The sequence below is a fragment of the Parus major genome, chromosome 2 (genome assembly GCF_001522545.3).
Source record: "Parus major isolate Abel chromosome 2, Parus_major1.1, whole genome shotgun sequence".
Lineage (NCBI taxonomy): Eukaryota > Metazoa > Chordata > Aves > Passeriformes > Paridae > Parus > Parus major.
The window spans coordinates 1227355-1242984 of NC_031769.1; the positions used below are offsets into that span (position 1 = coordinate 1227355).

General features: G+C 49.8%; 2 protein-coding genes across 4 annotated transcripts; both read right to left on the bottom strand.

Moving 5' to 3' along the window:
- LOC107198319 (late histone H2B.L4) lies at positions 1–2167 on the bottom strand. The gene is made up of 2 exons (XM_015615262.3): positions 1048–2167; positions 1–361 (listed from the first exon to the last, which is right to left on the bottom strand). The coding sequence occupies exons 1-2, from the start codon at positions 1165–1167 to the stop codon at positions 125–127; spliced, it is 357 nt and encodes a 118-aa protein (XP_015470748.1). The 5' UTR covers positions 1168–2167; the 3' UTR covers positions 1–124.
- Positions 2168–4855: 2688 nt separating this feature from the next.
- ABCF2 (ATP binding cassette subfamily F member 2) lies at positions 4856–15506 on the bottom strand. 3 transcript variants are annotated; one of them, XM_015620017.2, is made up of 15 exons: positions 15434–15506; positions 14962–15129; positions 12349–12561; positions 11243–11425; positions 10775–10946; positions 10529–10624; positions 9389–9491; positions 9211–9306; positions 8989–9108; positions 8354–8443; positions 8016–8126; positions 7695–7757; positions 7102–7230; positions 6078–6281; positions 4856–5462 (listed from the first exon to the last, which is right to left on the bottom strand). In XM_015620017.2, the coding sequence occupies exons 2-15, from the start codon at positions 15113–15115 to the stop codon at positions 5325–5327; spliced, it is 1872 nt and encodes a 623-aa protein (XP_015475503.1). In that variant the 5' UTR covers positions 15116–15129; positions 15434–15506; the 3' UTR covers positions 4856–5324. The 3 variants fall into 3 exon arrangements, with proteins under 3 accessions (XP_015475503.1, XP_033375786.1, XP_033375788.1); XM_033519895.1 differs by lacking the exon at positions 12349–12561; XM_033519897.1 differs by lacking the exon at positions 4856–5462 and having other exon boundaries at positions 6163–6373.
- Positions 15507–15630: the final 124 nt, after the last annotated feature.

A 15630-nucleotide genomic window follows, 5' to 3' on the forward strand; every position in this document is an offset into this window, starting at 1 on the left:
CTATGCATTTTTTATTTGCAGGCAGGCAACAGGAGGTTTTGCTTTTTCTGTTGAATAAGGCCAAACACCGAGTCCTGTAGGAGAAGGAGCTGGCCCTGGGCTGGTTTCCCTGGGGCCCTGTTGGTCACTTGCTGCTGGTGTACTTGGTGACAGCCTTGGTGCCCTCGGAGACGGCGTGCTTGGCCAGCTCTCCGGGCAGCAGGAGCCTGACTGCCGTCTGCACCTCCCGGCTGCTGATGGTGGCACGGTGGCTGTACTGGGCCAGGCGTGAGGCCTCCAAGGCCAGGTGCTCAAACATGTCATTGACAAAGGAGTTCATGATGCTCATGGCCTTGGAGGAGATGGCCAGGTCAGGGTGCACCTGCCAGATGGTAACCAAACACTGTCTCAGTCTCACATAGCCATCACCCTGTAAGGAATGGGAGACCCATTCTCCATCCCAGACAGGGCACTCTAACTCCAAAAGTAACTGTAGCTGCCACCCTTTAAGGGTTTCAAATCATGGGCCACTTGAAACTCAGGATAGGCTCCCATAATGCTACAGGAGCTTTGACATCACACCAGCAGAAGCCTCCCCACAATCCCCATGAAAAACATGGCTGGGAGGGGTGGAAATCAGTCTCCAAGTCTTATCTACAGGCTCGTGCTGACAACCGTGGCCAAGAAAACACATGGACACTTCCAAAAATGCTCTCACCTCCCCATCAAAAATCACCAGACACCTACTCACAGGGCCAGAAGCAGCTGTTTCTACTATACTGACTTCCATGAAATTACTTCTTCAGTCAGAGCTAAGCACCAGAGCATGTTCCCTCCTGGAAATATTTTCTACTCTAGATCCATCTCTACTACCACTACAATCCACCCCCTCAACTTCTAAGCTTCAGCTGGGGTTCTCCTGTACCCACACTTAGACTTTTTTTTCTTTCCCCATCTCTCTAGAAACTCAGATTTTTCTTCCTTACTCTTTATGGTGTTAAGACACAACAGGTGAAAGGTTACATTATATGCAAAGCAGCTTCTAGAGGAAAAGAAACATTTACTCACCTGCTTCAGTACTTTGTAAATGTAGACTGAAAACACTTCCTTTCTCTTAGGCTTCCTCTTAGATCTTTTTTCCCCAGAAGCAGCAGGATTACCATCTCTCTTCAGAAGTTCTGAGCTCATCCTAACCTCCAACAGAGCAACCAGCAAGTGCTGTGGGGCTGTTTATATAGCACAGGCAGCAGAACCCAACCTGCCTCAGTTGTGGCCCCCAAGGAGCAGGACGAGTACACACCTGTGGCTGATGGTTCCACTCTGCACTAAATGAAAAGCAGCTGGCCTGAGAGGAGCTTGGAAGGGAGAGATGCAGCTAAACTTTCAGACCTGACAAGTTTGAGTGTAACCTGGACAAAGAAGGGCAAGAGCAAAAGCATCTGATTTACAGGGGACAGAATTACCAGAGAAGAGCCATTCCCAGGTCCAGAAGGGGTTTGGTGAAGGGAAGGATCTTTCTTTGGTGGAAGGCTGTGGATTGGAGTACTCTAGGTACTCCAGAATCAAATGGAGTCACATCTGTGCTACGGAACAGGTAATGCCACCAGGGGAAACCCAGTACCTGTAGGAAGCATTGGTCCAGAGATGAAACGATGGCATCTGTAAACTCTGTAAACAAAACCCTACCAGCCAAACTTCCCCTGCTACTTAGCCTGCTCTTGGGATCCCACCTGCTGCATACAACAGAGCCTAGAATGTCAGGGGACACGGAGTGGAGGGCTGACACACAAAGTGTGGATTTGATCTGTCTTGGAAACCATTGATTACACTAATGGGGGTAAATGTGACACAGGATTTAGGCTTAGCCAGGAAAAACATGGAGCAACACATCAGAGATGTGAACAAAAGTTTTCTGTGCTTTGGAGAGAAAAGGAAGCTTTTCAGTGGACACCACTACAGTCATTTCATAAAAGGGGATGCCAGCATGCTCGTTTGGTCTCTGTGCTCCCACGTGGAGTCTCCTGCTCACGTATACACATCATACTGGCACACCCTGAACAAATCATATCTTCCAAAGAGTGAGCTTGGGAGACCTACTCATCAGTCAGTGATTCTGCTACTGCTTGTGCAGCCCCCAGTTTTTCTCTGAATTGTTTTATTCTCAGCCTGTCCTCATGGGGAGGCACCCGATCACCCTCCCCTACTGCAAGTAACTGTCACAGTGGCAAGGGGGGTCAGTGACACAGCAAGATTCTTGCTGCCAGAAACTGAAACATTAATGATCAGGCAGTACAGGCTGGAATGGCCATGTCAGTGTATTTGTGAAGGAGAATGGGCTTGTGAAGCTATGTGGTAGTGGCATCTTCTTGAAACAGGAGTGACTAATACTGGGAGTGAGGAGCAGGGGTTATCACCACTTGTGCTTTGTAAGGGGCTGTGTGTTGTCTAGGAACAGTACAGAGAACAGTACAGTCCCTCCTTGTAATGGGAGATGTGTTATCTTGGTCCCAGGTCACAGCACACAGGGATTCTTGTGCTGAAGGAGCTGGGGGCTGTTGTGTCCCGCCCCAGCTGCCACCCTGTTTGTGATACACAGCTTTACACAGTGATAAACACACAGCTGTCTTTTCTAAAAAAAACCTATTTAGCTGGAAGGGAGCCCACTGGTGAAGGAGCAGCAACTGGTCACTCAGCATTAGACACAGGGAGCCTTTAGGCACCAAGGGTGGAAGCTCGTCCACTGAACAGTACAGTCAGCTTTGAACTCTCAGGTTTGGAGAATTACCATCTGCTTCCCTGGTCTGCATGTGCTAGAGGCTGTACACACTGCTATGTGCTGGGCCTGACTGATTCTGCTGCTGCTTTGTGGTGTATGGATCTACTTGCAGCACACACACAAGGGGAATTCTACAAGCCTGCACCTGCCACTTCTGGTTGTGGCTGTGTTAGAGCCAACTTTCCTTTTGGGTAACAGGCAAGTGTGACCGTGCAGGTGCTGGGTCACTTCTTTGACAGAAATTACCATCCCAGCAACTAAGGAGCAATTCTTGATAATTTTTTGATAGTTTTGCTTTTCTGCAAAACCGGAAAATTCTCAGCTGAAAGCCCCAGCTTGTGGCTGTCTCTGATATCAGTGATCCAGGACATCTGTCTGCCACAGCTGCTTCAGCACAGCCCAACAAACTGTCACCACAGAACAAATCGAGGTTAAATCAAGGCTGATAAAGCACATTTATAGATTCCATTTCACAAATCCTCACCCACTGTGACCCCTAGTGCAGCTACAGCTGCTTTTGCTTTAAACATGTATCTGTGGTTCTTCTACATACATCAGAGGCTGTGGCTGCATCTGAAAAGTTCCTCTCTCTGCAGCAGCAGAAAGGTAACAGTGCTCTTCTTGACTCCTCGAGCTACAACACCAACTACTGCCCACTGTGCTGGCTCTCATCCCAGTGTCCACAGGCCATTCTCAGGACTTACCATTCCCAAAGAACTCAGTGTAAGATTGCATCCTGTGTTTATTACCCCCGTATCTGCAATGTAGTGAGACGGATTGTTGCCAAATCCTTGCTAAGGAAAAGAGGCATCGGACAAATAGCTCTTGCTTCAGTCAGGACTGACCCCACCATTCTGAGCTACTTCACATTTTCCAACTCACACTACTTCCTACAACCTAGAGAGATCAAACAGACGTGTGTTAATCTATTATTGTTTAACTTGTGACCATCAATCTTTCACATAATCACTTTCCTGTCAGTTTGCACTCCCTTGCTCTACCTGGTAACTTCCAAGTCTTCTACTGTGAGATATTCATCCAAGTGGCATTTACTGCCATCTAGACCTTTCTTGCAGAACTAGCTTGGAAGCACTTATTGCATTATTTCCCCAGAAAACATATTATTTTTCTCCTCTCAGATCATTGCCAGAATAAGTGAAAAACCTGAAGGTTGTACTTGATGTACTGGAAGCAGCTTGTATTGTGACATTTGTCCTATGGATGACACTCAGTGCTTCCACAGCAGCAGTCACAACTTGGATGGGCCCTTTGGGAAAGGAAAAGAAGGAAATACTCCTCAAAAAGTCAAAGCCAGTGAGTTGGCAACAAAGAATGCACTGCATGGGAGCACAAGTCATTTGTTTGTCTGTCCTCCCATTCACCCAGCTACTTGTGCTGCTGGATGGGCTGCTGGGCTACATGAACCTTTCCTGTGACCAGTGCTGCCACTCTCATGTGTCAGAAGTAATTAAAATGGTGACTCATTATCAAAAAACACTATTAAGTTCTGTTTTCTACCTTTCTCTTTAGCATAGTAAATTAAATATGTATTTTATTCAAGTTTCTATGGCTCAGGGTGAGGTTTGAACAGCAACTTTTCCAAAAATCAGTTACTGAGAACAAAAATAAAAGAAACTTCAGTTGATTAGTCTTTAGCTAAACCTGCAAGGAACAAGGAACTAATAATTCATAGTCCAAAATTCCTACATTATTGAGTCTCATTAGACAAATCAAGGTGAAGCAAAATACCACACCTGAGCCACTGTGTTGGTGAGAACACACACTGGTGTTCCACAGATGTATGTTCTGTCTAACACTGATCTTCAGAACACTTTAACGTTGTGTCTGTCCCTGCCTACAACAGAAGCATTTGTGGCTTGTTCTGTGACTCACTGGAAATGCAGTGGTCAGTCTGGCTCAGCAGAGGTGCCCCAGGTGTGAGGACCCTGCTCACTGCCTCCAGAGCTCAGTACTCACCACTTCACAGCTCTCAGGTTCCAGCCACAGTTTTGGCTGTACTGAGGAACTGCACATTTAGCAGGAAGGGCTGATCTCACTCAAAGCTCAGCACAACTACCATGGCTCACAAACAAGACAAGATCGTTTTTCTCTCTTTATTGACTGATGGATTCTCGGGCAGATCTGTTAATTACACTGTTAAATAATAGTTAAAAACAAACCAAGGCCAGAGGAGTTTGAAGTGAAGAATCTAAACTGAAGCAGAAATTGGGAAGGAAAAGGCAGGAGAAGCTGGGCTGGGGTTTCCACTTGTGTATCACTGCAGCTTGGACACCCCGACGGCCACCGCTGTGACCCCAAGCCAACAGATTCCAAGGCCTGGCTCAGATGGGACATTGTCTAAATAAGGGAAGAGTTGCCCAAACGTAGCCAGATGAGGAGAGAACAGCTCTGTCCAGACATAGAGGTGCAAGGCAAGTCGAAGGGAAGCAGTATTGCAGCAATCCTAGAACACAGCCAGAGGGAGCAGCAGTTCCCCTCCTGCTCGCGGGCAGGCGAGTCGCGTGGCCACTGCCAGCCCCACGGAGAACGGCGGCTGGAGCCTCTCAGCTCACACGTTGTGGGTCCGTTTGGTGAGCTGTGGGTCTTCATCCACCAGCTTCGACTTGAGATGCTCCTTGTAGGCAAGGATGTCCCCTTGCCACTTGGTGATTGTCTGCTTCTCACAGACCCAGATCTCCTGTGCCACCTGAGAACAAACACACAAGGAGGAAGAGGAGGCAGACAAGGAGGAGAGAGGTTTGCAGTACAAAATTTCATAATAATAATATAATCTTACCAAAATAATAAAGTTAACTAAAAACTACTATCTGAAATAGGTCTGGCAAGAAAAGTTTGATAACATTTAGACTACCAAAGTATCTAGAGGGGAACATTTTCCCCGGTGTTTTCTGCATAATTTATCCAAGATTTTTAGAAGTGAAAATCCTAGGCCCCTCTATACTTCTGATTTTGTTCATGGACTAAGATGAAAAGACTTTCTTGCTAACTTGGTAATTGAAACCAAAGTAGTTCTTGACCTGAACTACTTGTATCTATTGCAGAAATAAAATCATACCTGAACTTGCAGGCAAAGCTATAGCTGATAGATCAACACTTGACATCTGTGGTGGTTTTTATTTTAAGTACCTAATGTTTTCCTGGACCACCTCAGGAATTGTGTAACACAGAAAGGGAATTATGATTCTTTTTTTTCACTCACGCATCTTTTTGGCACAAGTAAGAGCCAGTCAGTTGAAAACACCTTGTTTTAATTACTAAAATGTTAAAAAGGGGCTCTGATAAAACTCACAGCTGTCCTTACCTGCTGGATGAGTCTGAAGTCATGGCTGACAAGCATCATTCCTCCTTCAAACTCATTGATAGCATCTGCCAGTGCATCTATGGTTTCTATGTCCAGGTGGTTGGTGGGCTCATCCAGGAAGAGCATGTGAGGGTTCTGCCAGGCCAGCCAGGCAAAGCACACACGGCACTTCTGCCCATCAGAGAGGTTCCTGATGGGGCTCACCTGCCCAACACACACATGGCTTGCAGCTCTGCAGTGACCGGACAGCCTGCCACCCTGACCCAAACCATTTGGGTCTCACCTTGGGCTCCCAGCTGCTCCATGACACAAGAAGGCAAATGTTCAGTCAGCCTTATACCTACACTAACCTTCTCCCACCTAGGGAAGAAGGGCATTCCAGGGGCTTCTCAAGGACTGTACACAGCAAGGCCCAGCTTGTGCCAAAGGTGTGTAAGGACAATTAATTGCCTTGCATTCACTGACACAACAATCAAACTACTTTCAACTTCTGCAATGGGCAAATGGGCAAAACCAGTGTAAAAATCAACACTGAACCGCAGTGATGCAGACAACTGTCACACACGGGATGTGTCTCGTATAGGAGCATGTCATGCTTGGACTTAAGAGCACTGTAGGTGAGCCCACTCTTGTCTGAACCAAGTGGACTCTACAAACAGCTGAGAATCTTCTAGCACTTCTGCCTGATATTCCTCTTGGAAATAAGAGAGAAGCAAAATACTTCAAATTGTAATTAAAACTTGCTCAAGTCTAGCACTATAACAGAACTTGCTTTCTTTTCACCCGGAGTCTGAGGGGCTCACCCCTTCCAACCTACACATTGCTGTGATCCAAGGAAACTTCCAATGACCTGTGAGTTATTTTTTTTCTCCAGTTTCAAAGTCAGAGATGGAAAAAGCATTTTGATGCTGCAGTGTGCCATGCTGCATACTTTATCACACTGTCAGGTACCAGTAAAGTAACGGAAAACACAGAACCTCTACTCCCCTAATGAACAAAGCACAACTCAACAGCTTATACTCACCTGCTGTTTCCCTGTCAGACCGTATCTGCCAATGATTTTCCTCATCTCCTCCTTCTCCTTGATTTCTGGGTAGCATTTCAGCATGTACTCCAGGGGCGAGAGGTCTAAGTCCAACTGCTCTTGCAAGTGCTGACAGAGAAGAGAAGTCAGCTTCAGTCTGTGCAGGCCAACCACTTCATGGCTGTAAGCACTGCCCCCCTTGCAGCCCTCTGATACCAGGTGAGCGGCAGAACACATCAGCCAATAATCCCACCCACAGGATAACCTCTGTGCTGAACTAGCAGGGAATAATTTCCATTTCAGGAACAAGACTACTAACTTCAGAATAGGAAGCTTGTCTACCACCAGCACAAGGCAATCAGATCTGCCATGGCAGGTGGGAGACTGAGCAGGAAGAACCACAGCCAACCTCTTTGCAGGGTAAGAACATGAGCTGGAGACCGTTCCATGGAACAGTTCCTTCCCCCATCTCCAGACAAAGAAAGGCAGCAGTGGGAGAGGCCTTAGAAGCAGAACTAGAGGGGCAAGGTTCCTCATTCCCAACAGCTTTTTCCTCAGCGTTCCCTGTCCCTAGGGGCTGCTGTAGGGAGTACCTGGTGATATCTACCGATCTTCACATGCGAGTGCTTGCGAATCATCCCATCTGTGGGCAGCAGCTAGAAGGGGAAGATAAAATCATTTCATCAGGAAATCTCTCCTCTTGCAGTATGCTGGAAATACAGAATCCAGCCATCTCCAGCCTGGCACAGGGGAGGCAGTCTGAACAGGTAATATGAGACAAAAAGACCTATGTTTTAACAAGACCATAGGACTTCTATGGCCTGACCAGGGTGTTCTAGCAAACAAGAGCAATTTGTTGAAGACTCTCCCGAAAATAAAGGCCCAGAGCAGGGTAGACAATGTATGGAACAAACCTCTCCTGTGAGCAGTTTGAGCAGTGTTGACTTTCCAGCTCCATTGGGTCCAACAAGAGCTACACGAGTATCCAGGTCAATCCCAAACTCCAGGTTATTATAGATCCATGGCTGCAAACCACAAACACCACAAAACATTACGCCTTCTCAGTACTCTCCAGAACCTCTCCACTGCAGCTGTAATCTCTGTCCCCAGCAGGCCTAGCATTAGCACTGCCAAGAACTTTGCTCCATTAGTCATATAGTGCAGTCCCCTCAGGAAACTCAACCAAAAGTCTCCCAATCCCAAACAATGCAGGAAATACAAGTGATCTCTGTATGCATACTCCCATACTTACCCCATCCTTGGTGTATCTGAAACTGACATTCTGCACCATGATGACAGGAGGGGGAATTTTCCCACAGGATGGAAAGTAGAATGATAAAGTCTGTTAACACAGAATATCCACCTGTGAGACACCCGGAACACACAACAGCCCAGTCATTCCAGTATAACCATATCTCTCTACCAACATCAGCTGCAGACCAAGGCACCAGACTTGACTTTTTATAAGCCCTTCTTGCAACTCACTCATATTTATTCTGATGAGCTGCTTTCAAGCTCATCTGCTGGCTAACGAATCCCCATTTCTTTCCCTTTGAAACAAAGGGTTTGTACTCTTTACACAAATAAAAGCTGCACTGAGAATCCTTTCCCATCTCCTATGTGCCTTAGGCATTCCTTTCTGATTTCTGTATCTGCAAAATAGCCTTATTTATATGACAACTCGACTTCCCTCCCCTAGAAAATTCCTCCTCCTCATTTTTCAGCATTACTCTGTGCTGACTACAGGGATCCTTGGCATCAGGAAGGGTATCTTGTTCTTGCTACCAGCTCTGTCAGCCATTCCTGCTGTCTGATGAAGACCCTTCTACTCCTGTAGTCCATGTTTCAAATACACATCTCTAGATGCAACCCCATGTCTGATCCTACCTTATCATTCACAACTCTCTCTGTCAGGCCAGAAGCCATCATTTTTTGAAGGGTCTTCTCCTTGCTCTGAGCTTGCCTAGCCAGCTTCGCACTTCCATGGCCAAATCGTGCAATGTAATTCTGTAGAAAAAGAGTTAGCCAAAAGTCACAGTCAAAAGGTTGACAAGGGGAAGGGACACCCACTAAAAGTGTAGGAAGGTGCTCATGCAGCTAGGCAGGTACCTTCATATGAGCGATCTGATCTTGCTCCCAGTGGAATCGCTTCATTTGATTTTCTTCTAGTTCTAAGCGTGTCTTTACATACTGATCATAATTTCCCTGGAAAGAGAGCATGGAACATCAGATGTGCCTAGAGAACAGCCCCTGTTTCTACTGGTTACATGGGGCTCTGTTTACTCACTGTGTAGTACTTAAGTTTGCGGTTGTGCATGTGGATGATGTTGGTGCAGACGCCATTCAGGAAATCCTGGGAATGGGATATCAGCACAAGGATCCGCTTGAACCTGTGGTACCACGTAAGTTTAATTAGACACTAAATTAGGAAAAGAAATCCTGTTCATTGGCTCTGATAGTGACAAAGGCTTTATATTCATGCTCTAGGAAATCAGCAGTAAAGCAGCTACAACCAACTGCAGCGAGTAAATCCTGCCAACAATTTTCACTGTAGTAAAACACCCTGCACCATTACATAGTCTTTGTCTGTTATCACAAAAAGCCCAGAGCTGGCTGCCTGTGTGTCACTGATGCAGCTGACTCCACTGGCATCACATTTCTAAGAAGCTTCAACCCTTGCTGCTTACTTTCCTCTCAGTACAGATTTCCATACGTTACACACACTGCATCTGGCTCCGCTCCAAATCTATACAACAAAGTGTTAAAGCCTCCCCAAAAGAACTTCAAAGTTCTTTTCTAAAGTACCTCACTTATAAAGCAAGGATGCAAAAGATTCAACTGACAGAGCTGATGGAAAAACCTCTGCAAAGACAAAGCCCTCCTCACAATACAGTTCTTTTAATGCACACGCCATAACCTGAGCTTCCTAACTGTTCCTAAGCTTTTTGCCTTACACCTTAACACTTGACCTTTGTTACGAAAACCAGTCACCTCACACACTAGCAAAAGATGAAACCAACACACTCAAATACTACAGTTCTGTGCAAACAGAGAAATGGTGGGCAGGAAAATGAGCTGGGAGCCAGGTCTGGAAAGCTCACACTACTGGTACGGTAAGCAATGCTGGTACACAGGCTGCCTGGTCCTGGCTTTCAAGGAAGCACCTTTAACCTAGGAGTACAAACCAACATTTCTCACTTCTTCAGTGCCAGGGAGACAGGGCATTGAATTATTCACCCTTGCATCAAAGAATCTGACACAGCAGCAAGCAGAAGGTGTCACTGGTACTGGAACACAGTTATGCACCCACAAGAGCTACACAGTTACTCCTGCAGAACTTGCTTACATGCTGACAAGATGTTCATGCTCACATGCTGAAAAGCAGAAAAGCACAACCCACAGCAGCAGCAAACTCCTCCATGCTTACGTTTTCAGCTCTTCCTCCAACCACACACAGGCGTCCAGGTCAAGGTGGTTTGTGGGCTCATCAAGCAGCAGCATGAAAGGCCGAATGAAAAGCGCTCTGCAAGGATAGGGGAGATGACAGCAGTGGGTAAGTGTAGGTAACCCAAAGCCTCTCAACTCTGCTCCGAGTTCTTAGAACTGTCTGTGGCTCTGCAGTCTTGAGCAGGCACACATTCTCACGGGAAGCAAGTGGCACTATTCCACTCACCTAGCAAGAGCCACCCTCATTCGCCAGCCACCACTAAAGTCCTTCAGCTTCTTCCTCTGCATGGATGGCGTGAACCCCAAGCCATGAAGGATACGTGAGGCCCGTGCTTCTGCCTTATCAGCATCCAGCTCCTCCAGGCGTTCATATAACTCCAGGAGTTTCTCACATTCCGCTGAAAGAGAGCCTCATGTCAGCACCTGTGCCTACAAAGGGCTCTCAGCTGCACTGCTGCACAGCTGGGAAACCTCACAGTCCCTCAGCTTTACCCCTATTTGGCCCCCTCCATATCCAAGCCTGAGAAAGTTCTTAAGCTGCCACATGGAATAACTCATTCAAAGAAGTGTCATCCGTACCCATTAGTAGGGGAGCTGGGGGAAACTGGTACCACAACATGTGAAAACTTTCCCAGACAACCCAAATTTTCTTTGGTATGGAGGAAATGTCCCTTGGGACTCTGAGAAGCTTTACCATCTTCATGAGCTAAACGTTCTGCTTCTCGTTCCAGCATGGCCCTCTCTGTATCCACCTCCATCACACACTGCAGAGGGGTCTTGTCACTGGGAGGCATCTCTCGGGTCAGGTGATAGATGTCAATGTGCTCTGGGATAGGCACTTCTCGCTTCCCAATAGCTGACAAAAGCATGGATTTCCCTGTGTACAGAAAATCACAATTAATTCCTGGATTCAGTGAGATACAACATCACAGTGAAACAGATGAGATACACTCAAATCCCACTGCAATTCCTTCCTTTTCCAACCTCAGAAAATCCTGGGGAAATTTTTTCCCAAGAGGCCAGAAGAACTGAAGGCACAGTCTGCTGCCCTAGTGCACTCCCTTGCTAGAACAGGCCAGCCTCCTAGCTAAGGCTCACCACTCCAGTAACAGGACTGGAGAAGACATGAAGAAGCTTTTTGGAAACAACTGTACTTCAGCCATTGCCCAGAATTGGGGAACTTTATCTCTGTTGTACTTTCTGCTATCTAACCAGGTCTGACAGCTGGTATCAGGATCCCAGATTCTGAAGGCTTCTAACACAGAGGAGAGTAATGCACTCATCCCTAAACAACCTGGATTTTCCTGAAACTTAAACTACATAGTCCCTCTTCCTAGCACTTCTCCCATCACACCCATATTGTCCATCTCTCAATGTAGCGTCACTTTCTCCAGGGACTGTACAGTTGCTCTCCTGGTCAGGCCAAACCACACATTTTCTACTCCTCCATACAGTACAAGTTCTTTGACCAACACCATCAGCATTGGGTTTACTGACTCTACACGGGCAAACAGGATTCAGGCAGATTAACAGATCCCACACATCTCACCCAGCTCTCCACATAAACAAGATCAAAAGCACAGTTCAAATCTAGAAAGCAATCTCACACTTCTATCAGCAATCCTAGTAATTCCCCTTCCTTGGTGGAGGTATGGGACAACAGAAACTGCTGGGTCCCAGCCATGTCAGTCTAACAGCCCTTCTGGTTTCCAGCACTTCCCACCTGCACTTGCCCAGCTTCTCAGCAGCATGACACCTCTAATGAGTTCCACGGAAACATGTTGCCTCCTGTCAGCTTACCAATCCCATTGAGTCCAATCAGGCCATAGCGTCTCCCAGAGTTCAGCTCCAGTTTGGTGTCACTCAGCAGCTCCTGGCCATGAAAGGTCAGTGAGAGGTTGATGATATGCACATCAGTGCTGTTGGGGTGGGAGGCCAGCACTCCTGTCACAGCTCGGGCAGCAGCTTTCTTTAACTCAAAGTCCTCCAGCTCCTTTGTTAGAGCATCCACCTCTATGTGTAGAGAACACCAGAAGTGTTACTGATTTACAAACATGAGGGAAGCCATAAGCCCCTGCACCAAAAGGCCCAGGACCACAAAAACAACTCCCATTACTACAGTAGAGTTGAGGATACCCAAGTGCAATGACAGCTTTTCAGCTGGGCAGGAGGATATATATGGTCTAGAGAGAATTTCCACTAGCAAAATATCTAAGTGTCATCTAAATAAAACAGGACCATCAGAACTAAGTGAGCAGCCAGAACAGCGAGCTGTTTTCCAAATGTGATGGGACTAACTCCCCCTGCAGGAAGGACCAGAGAGCATAAAAAAAATCCCTACAAGCTGAAGAAAAGGCTTGGCCAGAAAACAAACTGACTAGAAAATAAATGGAGGGAAAGCTGAGAATAGAGAAACAGTGGCAGCATTGAAACAGTCCCTACTAATTTTCTGAGAAGCTACAATGTTCACCTGCATGTTCCCCTCTTTGTTTCCTACTACAGTAAAAGCAAATCATAGTATCACAGAATCCTAGAATGGTTTGAGTTACATCTTCTAGAGCATTTAATTCCAAACCTACTGCCATGGCCAGGGACACCTTCTACTAGAGCAGATTGATCCAAACCCTGTCCAACCTGGCCTTGGACATTTCTAGGAATGGGGCAGCCACAGCTTCTCCAGGCTGCCTGTGCCAGAGCCTCACCACCAACCTTCCTGTCATGCTGACCTTCTGTCACAGGCCAACTACACTCCTCAGTGAGAGATGCCGCCCTTTGAAGCAGCCAATGGCACTGGGGATCTTGGCAGGCAGACCTGATTTCAGATTACGCCTGTGGAATGACACCCTGGTTGTCAGCATCCAGCACTCCTGGCAAAATCACTATTAACATCGTGGCAAATGTGCCTTAGCCAAGGAGCAAAAAACGTCACTGGCACCGATACAGGACCCCTTTGGGCAATGCCACAGAGCAGTGACAACAAAGAATAAAACAGGTGAGCAAAAATGGGGAAGGGAGTATCACACTGATGCATAAATAGCTCAGTAAGAAATCTGCCGGTATCGACCCACACAGAATCACATGATCTGCTGAGCCAGAAGGGACCCACATCGATCATCGACTCCAAGTCCCGGCTCTGCACAGACAGCGCAAACATCCCACCCCCGTGCCCGAGAGTGCTGTCCAGAGACTCCTGAGCTTGGCCGGGGCCGGTCCCTGAGGAGCCTGCCCGTTCCCCGGGGTAAGCGGGGCCGGGGCCGGTCGCTGAGGAGCCTGCCCGTTCCCCGGGGGAAGCGGGGCCGGTCCCTGAGGAGCCTGCCCGCCCCGCCGGGGGAAGCGGGGCCGGGGCCGGTCCCTGAGGAGCCTGCCCGTTCCCCGGGGGAAGCGGGACCGGGGCCGGTCCCTGAGGAGCCTGCCCGTTCCCCGGGGGAAGCGGGGCCGGTCCCTGAGGAGCCTGCCCGTTCCCCGGGGGAAGCGGGNCGGGGCCGGTCCCTGAGGAGCCTGCCCGTTCCCCGGGGGAAGCGGGGCCGGTCCCTGAGGAGCCTGCCCGTTCCCCGGGGGAAGCGGGACCTTTTCCGGAGACCCGCCCGGACCCCGGCCCGCCCGCCGCTCCGGGCTGCACCAATAGGGAAGCGGTATGCAAATATGCCCCGGCGGAGGCCGGCGATTGGGCGGCTCAGAGCGCACGGCGCCCGCCCCGGCGCTCACAGGACCCCGTCAGCAGCGGCCCTTCCGCCCCCCGGGGCTCCGGGCCCGCACCGACTGCCCAGGGCACAGCGCGCCGAGCCTGCAACAACCCTGCGGCCTGCCAGGTGCGCTAAAGGAAGGCCCCAAAATAAACTCTCACTCTGTAAGCGTTACCTGCCCCATTGCTTTTAGGACCAACAGGCACAAAAACTCTTTTAGAGGCAGACTTTAAGTTTCTGCAAAACAGGTACGTCTCTGAGAAAAGAGCTGAGCAGACAGCAAATAGCAGTAAGAATTAATTCGGATGCTACAATACTTTCTGCAGCAGGCAAGAAAACTCCAAACGAAACGAAAACCCAAAACCCCTCAACAGCTCTGGGCATCAAGTAGCAGAAGATACAGACAAAATGTCTGTCTGAGAGGAGGAAAACGCCACCAGCCCCCTTCATCTTCACACTGCCATGCCTCAAGCGAGGGCCCTGGGCATCCTTCACACACACGGCCCATGCAGAGCCCGCGGGTGTCCTGCTGCCTCAGGCAGAGCGGTCCCGACGGCAACTACAGCGGCCGCCCGGTTCCGCACAAGCCGTGCCCCAGGTGTTTCATCCGAACATCTACGTCGCGACTCGTAAACCGGGACTCAGCCGAGCGCAAACGGTCCAGCCCGAAACGGCGCCGGCGAGGCCCCTCCGCCCTGGGGGGCAGACACAGGACCGGCCACCCTCTCACCTGGCAGCACTGTGCCGTTGGCCTCCGGGGGCCGGACTTCCTGAGGCTCCGTCCCGGCATCACCGTTCTCGTCCGGGACCCGGCGCGGCCGCTGCCGGGCCTTGGCCGCCTCCTTCTTCTTGGCTGCCTTCTTCTTGGCCAAGTCGGAGGGCATGGCGCGGGTGGGAGCTACGCCAGAGGGGGCGACAGGCGCCGTTAAGCCGCGCCGATCCGGCCCGGCCCGGGTCGCCCCGCCTCTGTTCCCCGCCCCGGCGGCCCCGCGGGCCGTCCGCCCCGGCCCGGAGCACGCGGTGCCGCCGGCTCCTACCAAAGGTTCCCGCCCCCCGCGGGCCGTCCGCCCCGGCCCGGAGCACGCGGTGCCGCCGGCTCCTACCAAAGGTTCCCGCCCGCCTGCTGGGCTGCCCGCGCCGCGCCACCCACCCCGGCCCTGCCCCGCTGCTCCCCGCTCTCGGCTCCCCGGGCCCGCCCGCACCGGCCGCTCGCGCTTTCCTTCTGTCGCAACAGCCCCGCCGCGACCGCGTGCGCGCGCCCCGCCCCCTCGGCGCACTGGCCAATCGCAGCGCGGAGCGTCACCGGCGCCGGGCGGCGCGCGGCCCTGGGGAGCGCAGTCTGCACGACCGCCGCGCCTCCCGGCATGCCGCGCGCCGGCCCGGCCCCGTCCCTGCAGGT

Coding starts and splice junctions, on each gene's coding strand:
- LOC107198319 (XM_015615262.3), bottom strand. CDS start 1,167: ATGAGCTCAGAACTTCTGAAGAGAGATGGTAATCCTGCTGCTTCTGGG. Junction 362..1,047: donor TTTACAAAGTACTGAAGCAG/GTGAGTAAATGT, acceptor ACCATCTGGCAG/GTGCACCCTGACCTGGCCAT.
- ABCF2 (XM_015620017.2), bottom strand. CDS start 15,115: ATGCCCTCCGACTTGGCCAAGAAGAAGGCAGCCAAGAAGAAGGAGGCG. Junction 10,947..11,242: donor ACGTTTAGCTCATGAAGATG/GTAAAGCTTCTC, acceptor GCTCTCTTTCAG/CGGAATGTGAGAAACTCCTG. Junction 9,109..9,210: donor ATCAGATCGCTCATATGAAG/GTACCTGCCTAG, acceptor CTTTTTCTACAG/AATTACATTGCACGATTTGG.